Source organism: Halyomorpha halys, unplaced genomic scaffold (genome assembly GCF_000696795.3).
Source record: "Halyomorpha halys isolate HHAL.00 unplaced genomic scaffold, Hhal_1.1 Scaffold1030.1, whole genome shotgun sequence".
NCBI lineage: Eukaryota > Metazoa > Arthropoda > Insecta > Hemiptera > Pentatomidae > Halyomorpha > Halyomorpha halys.
The window spans coordinates 138,285-158,247 of NW_027113818.1; the positions used below are offsets into that span (position 1 = coordinate 138,285).

Below are 19,963 nucleotides of genomic sequence, written 5' to 3' on the forward strand. Positions count from 1 at the left end.
TGATTTAATTTCAAAAATGAAAAGAAAATATTATTCTAAAATATATAAGAGAATGTTATGTTTTGGATTTAAAAAGTTAAAATTTACTTCAGTTTTAAAATAAGAATAAGGTCAGCAAAGAACAACATAAATAAACAAAACCATATTTATTTATTTTATGCCGATATCGATTTGTCGACAATTTTTAAATTGTTAAAACTATTTCATCATATCGAGCCTTCAGTTGACGGAAGACAGTTCAGTTAGCTACCAGATCTTGAAACGAGGTCATGTATAGTAAGCTTTAAATAAAATATCTCTTAAAGATGGAGGAGGCCATTTATGTTAAATTATGATATCTATTGAAAATTGAACTAAGTGACTTTGCAAGTACAGTGAACTGTTTAGAAATAAAGCAAATCATAAATAGTGACCATGGTTGTGATAAATAATAATAACCAAAGAAATTATATACAGATAAATTAATATTTGTTTATTATAATTTTTATTTAAATTAAGAAATTAACCAGTATTATTGAATTAGTAAAATAAATAATACAAAAGAAATAATAAGACACTATCCGTATCTCTAAACACTCCAGATGAATTTAGAAGAATTAAATGACCAATATGAAAAAAAGTTAATAAATTATAATAATCTTTATCATAACAATATTAGTAAAGATATAGTAAGCAATTATTGGATTGGTCTTAGTAAGCAAAGTGGTAAGGAAAGTCACTGGGTGGACACAACAGGTATCTTTAAAAAATAATTAACAAGCAGATCGGCAATGCTTTGCTATCGCTTTATTTGAGCTGGTATATACATTAATTGAACACAACTGAAACTTCGATATCAACTAATATATAAATGAAGTAATAAGATATAACCATAGTAACATAAATGGTAAAAGCAAACTTCGCTGTATAATAGTTATTACCGATCCAATTAAGTTCCAATTAAGTTAAGATCCAATTTTTTCTTTTTTATTTTAGGCAAATTGATTATCTACACCTATTAGCATATATATAATCCATAAGATATGAATAGTTTTTACATAATAACCCTCATTGTGCTACAATATTGAAACAATTCAGACTAACTAACCTATCACAGTGTGGTCAAAGATTTTTTAGGAGTGAAAAAAAGTTGATATTCATTTTTAGTACCTTAGGAAACCCTTGAATACAAATTTTCCAAAAAACTGGAAAATAAAATTTATGTAATTTGGCTGCATGCCAAAAATGCTTAATTTTTTTAATAATTTTTTTTTTTTACTGAAAAATTAAAGCCAGCCTATATTCTTCCCGGGACTTTGAACATTTAGCAAAAAGATGATTCTCAACATTTAGCAAAAAGCCCCATTTTCATCACATCTGGATGAACGGTATGGGAGTTCATAAAGTACAAAGAAACAAAAATTCATTTCTATATACTAGATTAAATTCAATATAAGATGGATTGAAATCAACAAATTAAAACAAAAAATTTCAAATTTTCAGGTTAAAAGAAGGAAGGAATATGCTGCAAATAGGTTTGAATTGATGTTGAAAAGAGAAGTGACCAAGACATCTAGGAAGAGCAATAAAAGTATATAATATTATACCCTATGTGCTATAAAGATAATCTTATTAAGATCACAAAAATAACAGGATAATAACTAGGCAATCTTATTAACTTCTCTCTCCTCCCTCCTCTAATGTATAATATTATATTTACGATAATTCATAACTTCCTACATGAAATTTAAAACTATGGAAAAGTAATTAAAATAATTTAATTAATACATACCTTAGGAAAGTTCATAGGTGTTACATTTTGATGAGCTGGTTGAGATAGATTGAATATGCCCATTCTATTCATTGCACCTTGTGGTGGTGTACTGGTAGTTTCATCTTCCCCAGTCAAATCTTCAACTCCTAAAACACCTGTGAAAACAAACAGGTGTCTAAATTTGTGTGCATGTAAAATATAAATATATACACTATCATCTATGTACTTTAATAAATGAGTTTTATAATTAACTTTCATTAAACTAATCCATTTAAATTCTAGGGATTTAATTTTAGTAATATGTTACTTTATCAATACCATTGCACAAAATAAAGTCTCATTCTCACCTGGTGGGAGTGGTAGATCTTTTATGCTTTTCTTAGCAGCTGGCATAGGTGTAACTGGTTTTGGAGGACTAGGTGATCGACTGGGAGGTGAATCAATACTTTCCAGGTCATTTTGATTAATACCAGGAGGGAGTGGTAATTTAGAGAGCTTCGGCTTATTGGAGTCAACAGGTACTAGATCAGGTGGAATAGGAGGTGGAGGTACAGTAGACAGATCGAATTCATCTGGTGGTAGAGGAAGCTCTGGAATGGGTGGTGGAGGCAACAATGGGGGAGTTTGTGTCTCAGAAGGCTCAGCTATTTCCATTACAACTTCATTGATTTCATCACAAGGAATTTCTTCTTCCGGTGGAAGTGGTGGTAGGTCTTCAGGATTGTCTGAATATATTGTAGGAGCCGGAATAGGTTCAGGTTCAGGAGGCATAGGTGGCAATTCGTCCTCTTCTTTTTTTTCTGAAAGTTCAGCAATCCTCTTCATTGCCAACTCTCTCATGTTCCTGTCCTTCACAAGTTCAGCAAAGAGTGAGGTTTCGCTCATTTTAGCTTTAGCAGAAAATGCTCTCACACGACGTAGAGTAGCTGGAGATTTAGAACGTGATCTGCTAATATGCCTTTTAACTGAGGAACGTCTATGGTTTGGTGACTTTGGATGAGTGATAGGTGATCTTGATACTCGCGGAGTTCTTGATCTACGCCAACTGTGCCCTCTAGATACTGATCGTCGAATCCTACACACAAATAGACAAAAATGTAGTTAATTCAGAAGCAATAAATATATAATCAATAAGAAATAAATATAAACTAAGCAACTTAAATGTTAGAAAACATAATATGATTTTCTTATATACTACACACAAAGTACATTAATTATACTATAAACATAGAATGAAGTTTAAATACATATATAGCAAATAAGGAAAACAACTTCATAAAAATGTATTTTTTTTTTGTATCATGTTGTTAAATTCAAATTTTAACTACTAGATACAAACTTCAATAAAACTCAAACTACTAGGTATAAACTAGATAAAAATTCATCAACTTCTTCATGATTAGTAAGAAAATGATCCAATATATTAAAACCAGTAATTGAGATTTTAATATAAGAGTTAATATTCTTTATATCTATTTCAACACCTTAATATTCTTTATTAGAAAAAATAATTAAAAGAATAAAAAAGTAAAACCTACCGTACAGTAACCCTGCAGCATTAAAAAACAAAAATTAATATTTTATTGTCCAAATCAATAATTTAGAGATAGAAAATATAAATTTTAATTTATTATAATTACATACTATTGAATTTCATAACATACTTCAAACCTATCCTCAATTAGACAGAAATGTACTTGCATAACAATTAAAAACATGTTCTAACTGATGTTTAATTTATAGTAAAATGAAAGAACTAACGATAGATCGATTATAAAGATGATGACATCTTCATCTATTACATAAAATAAAATAAAAAAATCTACAACAAATATAAATTATATACTTTTCTGAATAACTGTATATCTTTTACTAAAATGTAGGTATTTAAAAATTAATGTTATAATTTTTGACAATAAATGATGCAGTATTTTTTACCATGAACTGTAAAACTTTCAGGAGTTTTGAAATGACAAAGTAGAACAATAGGCTAAAAATGATAAAGTGAAAATAGTTAAAATATCTTCACAGGCAAATCAGTCAGGTAAATCCTTCAGCTGATGATGAGACATATTAAACTGAATAAGATGTCACCATAAACTTTTATATAATTTTAGTCATGAATTAATATAATTCAACTATATTAAATTAAACGCTTCGTACTTAAGTATTAATTAACCGATTGTATTACATTAAGTTTTATTGATGTAGGTTTTATTGATCTTATAATCGATTGACTATCAATAAACTAAAATTAACAGCAGATCTATGCAGTTTTTACCTCACAGGACTCCTGGATTTGGATCTTGAGTGATGCCGCCTCTTCTTATGTTTTTCCCGAGTCCTGTCCCTTCTTCTCTCTTTACTGCTCTCTCTTTCTTTTCTCCTCTTTCTGTAATGAGGGGAATCATGATGGCTCCTCCTGCTAGGCGATTCTTTATCTTTCCATCTTTAATATATAACAACCAATAATTATTTACAATTTAATTTTAACCATAAATATCCATATTTATGATTAAAATTATCAATAAGAACAATTCAATTAAAAAATTATTAACATAACAATTACTACTGTAGTATTCAAAAAAAGAAAATATAAAATTACCTTCTTTCATCCCTCTCAGGAGAATGCGATCTTTTCCTCACACGAGATGTAGATGGAGACCTCGACCTCCAAGATCTGGACTTGGAGGTATTCCCATGTCTATCAACAGACCTCCGTCTTTTGTGTTTCTTCACTTCATCTTTACCAACTGGCTTTGGTGATGGAGATTGTTTCGGAGTAGGACTTCTAGTTGGTCTCTCTCCTTCTTCCAAGGGTTCATCTGGTGTTACAGGTAATCTTTTTCTAGAAACCAATGGTGGAGTGTGAGGCGATGCTGCTCCCAAGCACATAGAATTAGGAGAAGGGATTGGTATTGGGCATTGAGGACCATTTTTGGATTCAATGGGCGTCCTAACACCTTCATTGAAAAATCTATCATTTTGGAATGATCTACCATAGCACTCAGTATCTAAAAGTTTAAGTAATAACTCAGGCCTATTTTTCAAAAGTTCTTCGTCTATAGGAGATTTGATTCTTTCTTGGCTTTTAGATCTTTTCTTCTTCTTCTTTCTATGGCTGGGGCTGTGTTTTTTACTAGATTTCTTTTTTTTCTCTTTGACAGACCTACTGCTATAAGAGGATGGTGACCCAGAAACTCTATGCCTTTGGAGCTGAATTTCAATGTTTTCCCAGTGTCTCCTAGAGTCATGAGAGGGAGATTGAGTATAAGAATCCCTAGACTCTGTAGATACACGCCTGTAAGGATAGGGCTTACCATGAATTAGATTAGGGTGAAAATCTAAGTGACCACTATGACTATCTTCACTTTGAATTTCACCAGCTTCTGGACTAGACAGTTCTTCTGAACTAACATCTGAGTACTCAACAAGTGGTTTGATATTGGATCTATTTTTCATATCATCCTTATAACTTTTTTTCTTTTTTTTCAGCTTTTTTTCTGAATCACGATACTTCTTCTTACGTTCACTTTTTTCCATCTTCGAATCTTGATCTTTTTCGTGTTTAGATGATTTACTTTGCTCTTTTCCATCATAGCTGGGCATTTTCCCTACAAAGAAAAAAAGAAAAATTAATATAAATAGAAAACAAAATGCCAATGTGACCAATAGTAATACACCAAAGTAACTTGAAACACACCTTTTAAATATATCAGGGATCGACATTTCAAAGTAATTCCTTAAACTACCTGTAATATCAAAATATCTTTTAATTTTGAATCAACTTAATAGTTCTGAAAATAAATTTTAAATAATTAAAATCTCACTTAAATTAAGGAATTAAGAGTAAGAAAGGTGTGAAATTATTTATTTCCTTTGGCCAAGAGAAAATTTTATTTATATTTATAAATACTGCAACTGTATATAAATTACTGATTTATATTAAAAGTATGATCTCTCAAGACAAAAACATGTGATGCCTTAACATGAATTAATTGTTTAACAACAGGCATTTGTCTCATGATGAAATCAATGCTTGGCACCATTTAGGAACCATTACACCCTTAACACACCTTTTAATGAGCTAATTAACTGGATCTAAGCATGAACTTCTAAATTGACATTTTAAGTCCTGCTATAAGTAAACAATAGCATCTTTAAGTAGGAAATTAGTCAAGCATATATCACAAGTGGGTAAAGGACAAAAACTTCATATTCCTTGATTATTATTATAAATAATTAGAGTAAAGTGGACATAAACTATTGGAAACGAATATAAGTAATGATAAATTAAGACTGAACTTCCAATAATTTCGAGATGTGATATATATGATTATGTTTTGATGGTATGTTTCACAATAGCTAAATTCCAATGAGTTTTAGAGTGAAAATGATTTCGATTAATAAAAATTGAAAGGGCTAAGAAATAAAACAGCAATTGGGAGCAGCCATTTTGAAAATCTATAATCAGATGAGTTTAACTCAGATCTTATATAAATCGGTTCATAAAACAATAAATAAACAAAAATAACCCTATAAATTGCAAAAATTAAAAATAATTACTCACCAGACAGCTAAAGAAGGAGTAGCTTGCAGGTTACGATGCCTTGTTCCACAAAGATACCGACAAATAACCCTACTTGGGTGATATACGCTCTTATATCTATCTACTATATGTAATATGAACGGGGTTTATTAAAAAGCTTTCATTTATTGTTTCTTTCTATTAAATTTAACTCAATTTAAGATCATTTACTATCCTTTTGTTACGTCTTTTAACTTCCAAAACGTACTACAAAGTTGACTTGCGTCCATTTTCAAGGTAGGACATGGAGCAAAATGATCACGGCCTGGTATATGACGTCAATATAACAACGAAAACAATTGTTTTAAATTAAAAAGATATAAATAATGACTATTTTCAATAATAATTAAATATTTAACGAGGTTGATTTTTAAATTGATGCAATGCAATTGAACGAAATATACAACGCCATGTGTTCAGTTGTTAATACAGGTTATGAAATATTTGAAGAGTAATTGAAAATGAAACTGAAGTTAGTGCGATATGTCTGAGACAGGGGGCTACAAGCTGCAGTTTTATCAGACGTAAATAAATTAATTTGATGAAAAGAATGGGTAAAAATAAATAACAGAAAATAAGTAAATAATTTTTTTTTTTAAATACAACTCCATAAAATATAAAAACAATCTTTCCATTACATATATACATAATCACCAAATATATGTTTACTGCTTAACTAAGTTTGAAATAAAATCAAAAATTATATTTCATGATGATATTCTTTCATGAAGTTCTTTCCATGCCTTTTCAACTTGTTTCTGGGTATATTCTGGTCTCCATAGAGTGCAAAAAACAACATTAGCATTGTTGACTAATAGAACATTACTTGGTTGAGAATGTAATCTTGATGTTGCTTCTTCAACAGACAGACCATTCCTATTTATCAAGCGCTTTATGGCCTGCAAATTTGAAGACAACTGATTAGATTAAATAATGGGGTTTGGAAATAATTTTAATTAATTACACTAAGGGAATTATCATATACATAAATGATTGGCTATAAGTTAATATGAAGGAGATAGTCAGGGTTGCGGTCAAGAGGAAATTAAAAACGGTTTTCAACTATTTATTTGCAAATGTTTTGACACAAGGTTTTCACCAAGATAAAAACGAAAAGATGCAAAGGAAGTAAGAGTGATATATATATATATACAAACTAAGAAAAAGATAAAAACAAAAATGATTAATTTACATAAATAAGAGTAGGAAACTAATACATAGAAGTAAATATTGGAAAAATCTAATAATGTCATTAATTAAAGAGGCAATTAATAATATTAAGGCAATAGTAAATGTTATCATAAAGAAAAATAAGTACTGAAAGTGATAGTAATTTTGATAAAGAATCAATAAATAGAATACATAATGTTATGGAAATTTAAATGAAGATACAAAGTAAGCATGAGAAGTAATACTGATTCTTTACCCAAATTACTATTACTTTCAGTATCTATTATTCTTTATAATATTCACTATTGCCTCAATGTTATTAATTAATTTAACGTTTATTATGTCATCTTAGTTAGTTAAATTATTAGAAATTTTCAATAATAATTAATCCTAAGTATAAGTTCTCACTACTCTTCTTTATGCTAATTTATTATTTTTGTTTTTATCTTTATCCTCCTTATTTTATTTCAGTTTTTGATAGTCTGTATACCTCCGCCTTTATATATATATATATATATATATTATATCACTTTTTTACTCTGACTATACTACCTACACAGTGGGTCGAAACATCAGCAAATAAATAGTAGAAAACTATTTTTCGTATGTTCTTGAATGCATCCATGACCATCTCCTTCATTAAGGGAATTATCAAATTAAGTAATATACTATTGTTTTCAAATTATCAAACCAGAATAGCAGTTAATTAATATTTAGGTTAAAATTAGTTTATTTTAATGGTAATTAAATATTTTAGATTCTAATCAAGCCAACCAACAAACTGCCAAAATTGAAATAGAAAATACAAAGTATTGAGTAAAAATATATCTAAAAAAATGAATAAATACATAAGTAGCACTATTAGCTGTTTACTAAAACCATGGTTATTATTAGAAGCACATTCATACCAGACATCTTCATTGTACACACTTCATTCAGAAGGCTAATACAATTAATTTAAAAATGTTCAATAGATTACAATCCACAATAGAGATATTGATGGAATAACAAGTGTTATAGATAATTCTTTCAATTTCACAGGCAAATGTAGTTCAGCATTTATAATAATGTGGACATGTTAGCAATCTCGAAACTTGGTTACTGAAACCTAGGTGTCCCACTTCTGTTTTTATTTAACTTTCAAATACACCAAACAAAAAAATTAGATGGCGATAATAAAAAGATGTCTTCATATTTTCTTAGCTACCATTTTCCAGTCTCTAGAACGTTAACAGCCAAAATTATTAAAAATATAAACATACCAGGTTAAAAGAACAAGCAATAATCAAAATCGACAAACAGTTTTATCAACCTCAAACCATGGTAGGAGGTCGTCTTCATTTTGTGGCACACCCACAGAAATAAAAGTTGACCCCCAGGCTGGATTTGAACTGGCCCTACTGAATACATCAGCAAGTTAAAGTTGATACTTTAACTCACTTGGCTACAAATGGTACAAGAATTAAAATATCTGCACCATGTTAATGTAATTGAGGTTAGAGCAATACAGCAAATAAGATGGGTATGTATGGTTTAGTAACAAACAGATCCCTAACATGATAATAAACATTGAACCGACAGGCAAATGTCCGACTGAAGCTTAAGAGAAAGGATTTTGTCAAGACTAATCAGGTGGACTTGGGTTTGGAAGGGCATCACTGAATGGATGTATGTAGAGAATCTGTGGTGGTATCAGCATATTCAATATTAATCATTTTTTTTTTTTTTAAAGAAAAGAAATATTGACCAGCATAAGTTGTCTTTTTTATTAAAAAGTTTGTTTATTTGGGATACAACATCCTAAAAAACTTCAACTAAGGCAAGAAGGACAAGTTACCAAAGCATCCTAGGCAGAATGTAGAGGTAGATTTATTCAGTATACATTACAAAATAATTACCATTACTGCTTCTAATAAAGCTAATCAGCCTCAACACATTTGACCACCACCTCATTATTGAAAACTTTATGTTAACAAAAATAAAACCAAATAAAATTCTAGAAATGAAACTGTAGAAATACAGAGCTACTCAAACGGACTACTAAATTAGTAATATAATATCACAGCTTATAAAATTATTTCTAACCAGCTGAATCTATAATAAGAGACAAATTCCATTATATACATATCCAATTAATTGAACCTTTCAGGATCATCTGAAAATTCAATAGTTAGTTGCAATAATCTTAATAACCACTATAGTTTGAAAATAATCATACTTCTTCTTGTGGTATAATGCAAGACCAAACTTCATGACAATGTTCATGCCAGCCAGCTGGAATCAAGATAGCCGCTTCCAATATAACAACATTATAGCCTTTCTTAAATAATTCAATACTTAATTGTTTACTCCTTTCTAATATTGAAGGCCAAAGTAAATTGTTGAGTTTTTCTAATAATGTCTGAAAACCATGATTTAAAAAAAAAATAATAATATGTATAAAGTTTTATAATATTAAAATTAAATATAGAGAATACTTTAACTTCAACCACCTACCATAGCTTAAAATAACGTTTTTTTTTAAACTAAAGAGGTATGATCTATTTAAATCAACCATCAGAGACAAGATTTCCATGAAATTGTATACTTAATTAGTATACTCTTTTTAAGCCACAGTCTGAATATCATTCTGAATTACTGTATTTAGATAAAATGAAACTCAAGACAAAACATTATTTCCTTTTTAAATAAATTCAATTATAACTTAGGTAAAAAATTCAACATTCTCGCAAAATATTCAAGTTCTCAATTGCCCATCCAAGTTTTTTTTTCAGTATTTCACAGTACTTTTCAGCAGCCATCATCGTACAAACAGACATGAAGTCCATAATAATACAAATAAACTATGTTTTGGGATAACGATTGGTCAAATTTATACCTGGAGTAAACGTGGAAGATTATCACATACCCTACATGAAGTCCAAACTTGGCACATGTTCTCTTTATTGAAAGAACATTTGTCCCAAAAGCGATTCAGCTCTGACAATTTTCAGACAATCAGCTCTGGCAAAGGTTTAACATGGCGGTTTCAACTATCACATTATCTTCAAAAATGGTTCGACCAAAATGGCAATTGTGTGGAGAATATAAGATCTTAAACTTCTAAAATTATTTAATTATTAAAGAAAATAAACAGAATTTTATATTTCTAGAAAAACAAAGGACCTCATTTTTCAACCTTGTATACTAGGAAATGACCGCATATTTTTCTATTATATATTATATTTAATTTTCTACAAATTATTCAGCAAAATGGACAATATATTTAAGAGTTTTTAACTTCATAAAAATCTAGACTGTTATAAGTTGACAGATTTTATTTTAAATTAAAATAGTTATAATTAATATTAATCATAGAATAAGAAGATGTCACTAAAAAGTCATAAAATCTCATTGTATCATGAATCTTTTTTAATTTGAGCTATCAGAACAATTTATACATTTTAATCAATCAAAAAAGGTTTCTATAATACAATTAATACTTAGAATTAATTTAATAGACATTATTTGATTACCTTATCATTAAAAACCATTTGTCCTAGAACTTTCCTATTAACAATCCCATCATCTCCTATTATAGTAGAACCAAATATTTCAATTAATTGAGAGTAAATAGGTGTCCCAGGAAGATACAATTCATGAGCTATTTTATCACAATCAACAGTACCAGCCCCAAGCAGTTTTAATCTCCCACATACAGATGATTTACCACTAGCAATACCTCCAGTCAAACCAATGACATAAGGCTGAGAAGGGATATGTGGTCTTGGCTGGAAAAATACTGCTTAATATTAAGAAGTAGAATGTTAGAATCTGTAAGATAATAAACAAAAATAAAGAAAAATCTTTACTACAAACCTCTGGTTGAGTTATCAATGTTCCTAACAAACGTAAACGATCATTGCTGGAACTGATTTTGTCTTCTTCTTCTTCATCTAGTTTAATGTCAGGTATAAGTTCAACACTAAGAACTTGAAGGGCCTTCAATCCATTACTAACTCTCAATTCATTTACTTTCTTACCACCACCAACAGTTTCAGAACTAACCACAATCATCTACAAAATGTAGCGTATAATGTTATCTATACTATAAATAAAGAGTTAGTTTAACAATATAAAACAAAGTATTTTTAAATTTTTTAATTAGTTAGGTGTTGTGGAGGCCACAAGAGTTAGTCAAATTTCTACAATCAAAACTTAAAGCCAGAGGATTAAATATATGAAGGGTAAATTATAGTAGTACAAGAGCCCAAGAGGAGAAAAAAGTCAGTTATTTCACTCTAATTAAATTGATAACTTTAATAAAAACTATGTATAAATACTAGTTAAAATAGATGAGTCTGCCAAGTATAGGTAGAGGTAATACAAAATGGTAACTGTCTCAAAAAAATTAATATTTCTTTCGAAGCTCCACATCTTTAAAATTATCAACAATAAAAACCTAATAGAACATCATTTAAAGAAGAGTAAATTTGCTAAAATGAGAGCCCTAATAGAGACATTTACATTCAATAGTTCTCAAGATACAGCTTTCTAAAAAGCAACATTTCATAAAAAATGTACTGAAAATCAGTAGTTAGTGAATATAACTCAAAAACTACTTGACATACAAATGTGTATCAAATCAAAGCTAATTTAATGTGCTATAAAGCAGTTTATTTAATTTATTTTCCTAGGAGTAGTATTTTTCATGATTGTCAACAAAATAAATTCATAAAATGTTGATTTCTATCTGTTCGGACAAAATTTTGACTAATGAAAAAATATATCTCCGGAACCATAAGACGTACAGATGTCTGCAAGAACTAAAATTAAAGCTAGTTAAATGTAATATAAAGTAGTTCATAACGTTTATCTTCGTAGAAGTAGTTTTTAATGATACTTGACAAAATAAATCCACAAAATGTTGATTTTTAATTGTTTAAACAGACTTTTTATATTTGTGAAAAACAATATCTCAGGAAGTAGTAGAAGTACAGATGTCTGTCAGTACTCAAATTAAAGCTAGTTTAATGCTATAAAATAATTTATTGCACGTATCTTTGTAGGCGTAGTAATTTTCATGATATTCATTTGCATTTGCATATTGAATTTTGCACATGAAATTTTGTCCAAATAAATTCATTTTAGCAAATATGAAAACTACTACCCCTTCGAAGATATGTGTAATTAACTACTTTATTACGCGGTGAGTGTCCGATATGGGTAATCCACTGACCACACTTTGCCCTCATCCCTCTCGGGTTTGTGAAGCTTGTCAGTCTACTGGAGACAACTCACATGTCGGGTGTAGAACTGGTGACCCTACTCTGTAAGGTTCACCGTGAATCGTGTATGTGGTCCCTCAGGACCACAGCACGTGGCCAAAGATCTACTAGGTCTAACTTGTCAACAGAAAACAAAAATCATATATATATACACACACACTAGAGAACTTCATACAACCAGATTTGTAAATAATCCAGTGAGACCTAAATTATCAAAGTATGGAAAGAAAAAAATTATAGATATTGGGTCAAAACAGTTTGTTGTTTTTTTGGTAATATACATAAGAAAGCACCTAATAAAACAATGCTTTATACCATATTATTCAATTACTGAATTTGTAGATATTACATGCATTGGTAGCTCAATATATATTTAGGTGTTTTTTCTTTCAGTGTATGAATAGGAATTTTCTTCTTTAAATATAGGCATAATTTTATACAGGTAGAATAGTTGCAAGTTTCATGATTTTACTAATAATCAGGGTTATAATTTTCGACGTAATACTCGATAATGGATTAATGATTGATAATAGACAAGATTCCTCACTTTTCACTGTTTAAAATAGTACGCAAAAGAGCCCTCCTACTATACTGGCCCACTCCGCTACACTCCTCCCCGATCTTTCTCTTTCTATTACATGCATTGAAAGGCCTAAGTGGACCAGGACAGATCTGTCTTGTATTAATCGTCACCGTACCTAACACCTAAATATTTATAATTTTTTTTTTTATATGAACATAAGTGTTTTTTCATTATAATTGTTGATGCAGAGAGTTTAGGATCATCTACAGAAGCCATATGGGGTGATTTTATTTATTAACACAATGACAGATTTTTCTTTGTTAAAAAAGATCTTTGTTGCAAGACAATTTAAAAAAATTAGTTTATTTTACGACCATGTTACGATTATTATAAAGCTGTTAGGTACTTTTTCTGGTAAGCAATAAAAAGAGAACCTCTGGAAAAAGAAATATTTACTACTATTTTTTATCACAAGAGGTGCCCCATGAGGATTTATCTCATGGCAGACAATTGGAACTATTTTTTTTATTAGAAATGATGATAACAAATGTTTATGATTACTTTCAATACAATTTGAAATTTATGAAGCTGACAGACCTCTTAGTTCACCTATTTTCAAAGAACCATAGAAATATAATGAATCTCTCCATCTATGAGGCTTTCTTCTAAAAAAGTTATTTCTAGAAGGGGGTACTCACAGATGTGAAGGATGACCTACAGGTTTTACTACCTTGTTTCAATTAAAGTGAAGCAAAATAATGAGGATTAAATTAGTTTATTTAAGTGCTTTCTAGTCCTTTACTTTAATTTAGAAATTTGAATAAAAATGTAAATAATATTGACAAGATATCTATTTATGAAAAAAAAATTAATTTAATTTTTGCTTTCTCACTAAGTTAGGAGATCTAATTATTAATGCAAAAAATGAAAATAACTTTTGCCCTTTGAATCAAAAATTTACTTTTTGAACAATAACAAACAAATATGTTTCCTTGTCTATCTGTAGTTAAATCTAAATAACACCTTCTACCGTTATCCAATTTTGATGAAATTTTAGGAATTATTCAGGTTAGTTCCTTCCTAATTCCATAATTTAACTTTATGAGATTTATGTGACATATTGGTTAAATTTTCCATGACAGTTGATTCCAACTCTGAAGAGTGATATAAGGAGGGGAATTCTGCCACTGCGTATGTTAGTCGAGTTGGCTTCAAATATGTTCAATTGGATTTAAGTTCGAATTCTGTGATGCCACTCCTTACCTCTGGTACCAATCTCCTGAAAGTTGTGAATTACCGTATTAGCTCATAATAATTGTGCATAAGCAGATATCTATCTCTAATGTCATTACCAATGGCATTATTCGGTTTTTGGGCCTTAAAACTTTGTAAAGCCCAACCAACCGTTGTATGTTGTATTATTTTTTTTTTTTATTATATTTCTTTATTACCCGATCAGCCCTGGTTATTGTAAGTTATTTGTTTGTTGATTTGTTTAACAATTGACAGTGGGGGGGAGGGATATAGTTTTGTGCAAGAGGCACCCCTAACTATTTGCAATGCTATAACCATGAACTATTATAACAAAAAATAGATTAAAAAACAAATAATAATCTAGAGGAAATAAAAAAAAAATACATATATTCCAAATCATCCATAATACACCTGTTAAATACAAGATCTCAATCTACCAATTTGTACATCCCTTAGTAAGGAGCATTGAGGATTTTACAAAGGATTTTGAACTGTAAGAATTGGATAGATATGAGAGGAATTCGAAGGTTTTAGTGGAGCCTTAAAGCTCAACTCCATATGTCCAGATACGTCTCATTATGGTTGTGTAAATCAGTCTTTGTAAAATTCGTGCAGTATCTCATCATGAGACTCTAAAGTTCATTTCTGGTTAATGAAAACATTGCTAACAAGCCTAAGCGAGACTCTCATAGCCCAGTTCTTCCCTGATCCCACAAATGAAACTGGCTTTGATTAGCTCATGAATTTGTGAGCATTGGTTTGAGTTTATAAGACAGCAAGTAAGTTTTTTAATTGAATAAATTAAATAAGAGAGAAAAGAACATCAGGCAGTTGTATTTTTATTTGTAGGTTATTAGATAAACTTTATACTGAAAGGCCTCACTGATTCCATTCCAAGAAGGCTCAATCTTGATCCATGGAAGCCTTTTTTACAATAACTGGTTTGTGGACTAGGTACTTGCTCAGAAGTACATGGAGAATCTTTTAAACAAGGGAATAATGCCATTGGTAATGACATTAGAGATAGATTTCTGCTTATGCACAATTATTATGAGCTAATACGGTAATTCACAACTTTCAGGAGATTGGTACCAGAGGTAAGGAGTGGCACCACAGAATTAGAACTTAAATCCAATTGAACACATTTGAAGCCAACTCAACTAACATACGCAGTGCCAGAATTCCCTTTCTTATATCACTCTTCAGAGTTGGAATCAACTGTCATGGAAAATTTAACCAATATGTCACATAAATCTCATAAAGTTAAATTATGGAATTAGGAAGGAACTAACCTGAATAATTCCTAAAATTTCATCAAAATTGGATAACAGTAGAAGTTGTTATTTAGATTTAACTACAGATAGACAAGGAAACAAATTTGTTTGTTATTGTTCAAAAAGTAAATTTTTGATTCAAAGGACAAAAGTTATTTTCATTTTTTGCATTAATAATTAGATCTCCTAACTTAGTGAGAAAGCAAAAATTAAATTAATTTTTTTTCATAAATAGATATCTTGTCAATATTATTTACATTTTTATTCATTTAATTTATAAATTAAAGTAAAGGACCAGAAATCACTTAAATAAACTAACTTAAACCTCATTATTTAACATTAAACTCATGAGTTTGCTTTTCTTTAATTGAAACAAGGTAGTAAAACCTGTAGGTCATCCTTCAGATCTGTGGCGGCCCTCTCCTAGAAATAACTTTTTTAGAAGAAAGCCTCATAGAGGGAGAGATTTATTATATTTCTATGGTTCTTAGAAAACCGCTGAACTAATAGGTATGTCAATTTTAATTGTATAAATATTGTTTATAAGGGTGAAAAAAATAATATTAATGGATACAAAGGACAGAAGGAACTAAATAAGCTACAACATAAGTGCTCTTCACGGGTACTCTTTGTGCCAAAGTCACATTATATATAAAATTCAAAAAGTAACCGAGTGTAGGTAAGACCAATCTCTATTCATAAAAAACTTCATTCACTTTCATTAATCATTTTTGAGATCATCTAGGAAATTTTCAATGAATCGGTCAATTTTTGAGTGCTTCATTTTTGTATTCCAGTAAGAAAGATACAGGTTGACAATGAGAAGCTATTTATATTTATGGATATGGGGATGTATGGGATAGCAATGACTAATTTTATATCTATTTCTTACAAAATTGAATAATTACTAATTTTAGATCTATTTCTTACAAAATTGAATAACTTAAAAGAGGGTTTGACAATCATATTAAGACATAGTGGCTCAGAGAATTAATATTGTAAGAACGGTATTTTGTAATAAAAGATAAATATTTTGAGTTATCTGAGTAACTTACAAGTACTTATTGTATAACACACCGTTTTATCTCATTAAAAAAAATAATTGATAGCTTCAAGCAGATCTCAGTCCTCAATTTATACTTGTTCAAGAAATTAATCTCTAATCAGGTCTTTGTCAGTGAAAATTTGATACTGTACTTTATTCAAATAAAATGAAAAGAAAAATAACTTATATTCTTTGACATCAACATAAACATGACAAGAGGTTATAAATACACAGTCAACATTCACCAAATGATATAGTAAAAGTAATACTGATTCACAATCTTTACGATTTATGTTATCAAATTTCATTCTGAACCATAAAGAAATACAGGAAAGATTGACTGTAACCCAACTTATAGCACATAAATACACCCTTGAACCGGCAGGTGTCATTAGAAACACTCTGCTACTTTCGGGATTCAATGTTTAGTGTTATCTCACTATACATACAGAGTGCTTGTGTAGTAGCATTACACTAAATTCTAAGAATTACAGTTAATCTTAATTAAAATTGAAAATGTAGAAAAACATTATTTTGTTATTCATTAGGATAGAGTAGAGCACTTGCATAAGGATAACACAATAATGCTGAAATTTTGAAAAGCTGTTCAACATAAACCCTTCATCTAAGCAATTTGAGAAGAACAATGTGGCTTCATAAGTAAATAACTGGTATTATTACAATATTTGTTCATACATTATGGGAGAGAGGTAGCATAATAGATATCGTGTTAGGCTTTTTAAGCTGAATGGACCTGGGCTTAATTTTGCTAGGGGCAAAATTTATCTTGTTAAAAAATTTTGACAACTTTGTGAGAGAGAAAAGTGTGGTTTGACATACTACATACTCGCTCATTTAAGCCTAAAATTAGTACCATATATTAGCTGAAAAACTATACTTAAAACAGTGCTGACCATAACTCTGAAGAATACTGTGAGGTTCAAAATTAGGAACCTCTACCATTACAAGTACCATCAAATGTAGGTTCCAAACAAATTAAAATAAAGATGTGAAATTAAAAAATCCATTTAAACATGAAATTTTTAAAAAAATTATATTAACAGATTTTAGGCCTTAATCACCAAATAACTACCAACAAAAGACATCTCCTTTTTATATTTTATTACTTTATGTCCTTAAACATAAACATCAGAAGTACAATATTTAATTAAAATGTCCTCAAGTTATTACGAATAATTTCTACCTTTTTATCTCCATATTGCCACAAGGAAACGCTACAAAAATATTAATCAACTAACAGCTCATCGATCATCTATGGGACATAACATCAGACAGCAATCAAGCAATGACACTTACATTTTTTCTTTTCAAAAAAATAGGAAACTGATAACAAACAAACAAAAGCGATACAGTCCAATAAACCACATCTAGTTTCAAACCAAAATATTTAAATTAAATAAAAGTAACAATACTTAACCAGTGTATATTAACTATACCTCAAAAGTAGGATCATCTTTTGTAGGACCAAACATGTCATTTATAGGAATGATATTATATTCTAAATTGGGATCAATATCTTCCAAAAAGTCCCTCACTCTGTCCATCCGCAAGCTGCATGGTTGAATTAACTCCCATAGTTTCTTAGCTAACAACGAAAGATGAATTTAAAATTTCCATTGTCACATAAAAATTAAGATAATTACTGACAAATAATTACTTTTAAGCATATCAGTATCAGTAACCCCAACTGTCAATGTTTTCTTACACCTTAAAACTGCTTCGCTGAGCAAAATCTTGTGACCATTGTGTAAACGATCAAATGTTCCACCTAATACAACTGAGTTAAAAATTTCACAGGCATCTGTGCATGTTTCATCTAACTGTTCACATTCAGGTTCACATAATGCTATTGTGCGGCAATTCTTTGTTTTATTTTCAATACAAGAAGTTATGAATCCTTTCATTTCATCATCATTAAGTACTTGATCAAAGTAAACTATCTCAACTGGTTGCCTAGTATTTATTTTGGAAACAGTGGGGTCTTTGACTGCACTCAATAACACTCTTACATCTAATTTCTTTAAATCATTTGTGCTTTTATATAAATTCTTAACTGACTTACTGTACATTAAGGGTGGAGTTAAGTTAAAATTAGCAAATATACCATTATTAATCCCTGGTCTTTTCGGCGGAAAAAACTGCACATACAAGGTATTTTTTACTTCATTTCTAATTCTAGGTATCAGTTTATTTAGTTTGCTGGGGTTAGTGATGATCAACATCCCCGTTTTAGCCATTATTTTAAGCACAGTTGATAACTTAATTGATGTAACAATAAGCAAATATTCACACGGTTTATTTTTTTAAATAGGAGAAAAAAAATCAAAATTAATATCGGTCAATTAAAATAAGTAAGATGTTCACTAAAATTTATAATATTATTGTTATGAATTAGTAATCACCAAAATGTAAAAAATACTATGAAGGAAATGAACGAAACATGTAGTCCAATTAAAATCAATTTCTCATTGGAAAGTAAAATTACAATCAACTAATCAGTGCAGCATGACATAGAGATACGAATAAAAGATAGGGTATTAAAAAATAATCCCATATGACATCATTGACAATGAGCAAATGTCGGGTAGGTAACATTTGGGCTTCATCGCTGTGTGTTGCCATCTATTGAACATACTATGCACTACCTACTTATTACATTGAAATATCACATTTTTATATGTATAATACATCATTAATATTATACATTAAGACATATTTTGTGTCAATTTATAACAATCAACACTTTAGCTACCAACAACTTTGGTTTATACAGCCTTTTATGCCAGCAATTAGTTAACTCATTGATAGACTAGCTTTTATTTTATTTATTTTTATGAAAACAAATTAGAGCTTATGAACAGAAAAATATAATAGACTTATAATAACTGCACATACAAGGTATTTTTTACTTCATTTCTAATGAACATGAACATTTAAAATACACAAGTAGGAACAATAAGAAATTTGAAGAAAAACAGACTAAAATGAAAAACAATTACACAATATAAAACCATTATAAAGTATGGTAATAATTTGTTTTATATACGTCTTTCAGGGTATTTAAATTT

The 19,963-nt window shown here is 29.5% G+C and overlaps 2 protein-coding genes across 8 annotated transcripts in view; both read right to left on the minus strand.

The window, feature by feature from the left end:
* The window catches only part of Cdk12 (Cyclin-dependent kinase 12), a 42,004-nt gene extending 35,428 nt beyond the window's left edge, over positions 1-6,576 (minus strand). For 2 of the 6 annotated variants that reach the window (XR_001344247.3, XM_014432133.3), the window contains exons 1-6: positions 6,324-6,576; positions 5,457-5,505; positions 4,359-5,367; positions 4,035-4,202; positions 2,101-2,828; positions 1,772-1,908 (exon numbers count right to left, since the gene is read on the minus strand). Coding sequence is in view for 5 of the 6 variants with exons in the window: in XM_014432133.3 (XP_014287619.1) it covers positions 1,772-1,908; positions 2,101-2,828; positions 4,035-4,202; positions 4,359-5,362 (2,037 nt within the window). In the remaining variant the exon portion in view is untranslated. Of the gene's footprint in view, positions 1-1,771; positions 1,909-2,100; positions 2,829-4,034; positions 4,203-4,358; positions 5,368-5,456; positions 5,506-5,583; positions 6,172-6,323 lie in introns of those variants that run through there. The other 4 variants (XM_067051128.1, XM_014432135.3, XM_014432131.3 and 1 more) reach the window with 3 other exon arrangements.
* Positions 6,577-6,916: 340 nt separating this feature from the next.
* Positions 6,917-19,291, minus strand: Ppat-Dpck (Bifunctional Phosphopantetheine adenylyltransferase - Dephospho-CoA kinase). 2 transcript variants are annotated; one of them, XM_014432146.3, is made up of 6 exons: positions 19,000-19,291; positions 18,332-18,480; positions 11,370-11,567; positions 11,027-11,281; positions 9,730-9,912; positions 6,917-7,240 (listed from the first exon to the last, which is right to left on the minus strand). In XM_014432146.3, exons 1-6 carry the CDS (start codon positions 19,130-19,132, stop codon positions 7,049-7,051), a joined length of 1,110 nt encoding a protein of 369 aa, XP_014287632.1. In that variant the 5' UTR covers positions 19,133-19,291; the 3' UTR covers positions 6,917-7,048. The 2 variants fall into 2 exon arrangements, with proteins under 2 accessions (XP_014287632.1, XP_014287631.1); XM_014432145.3 differs by having other exon boundaries at positions 18,553-19,291.
* Between the last annotated feature and the right edge of the window lie 672 nt (positions 19,292-19,963).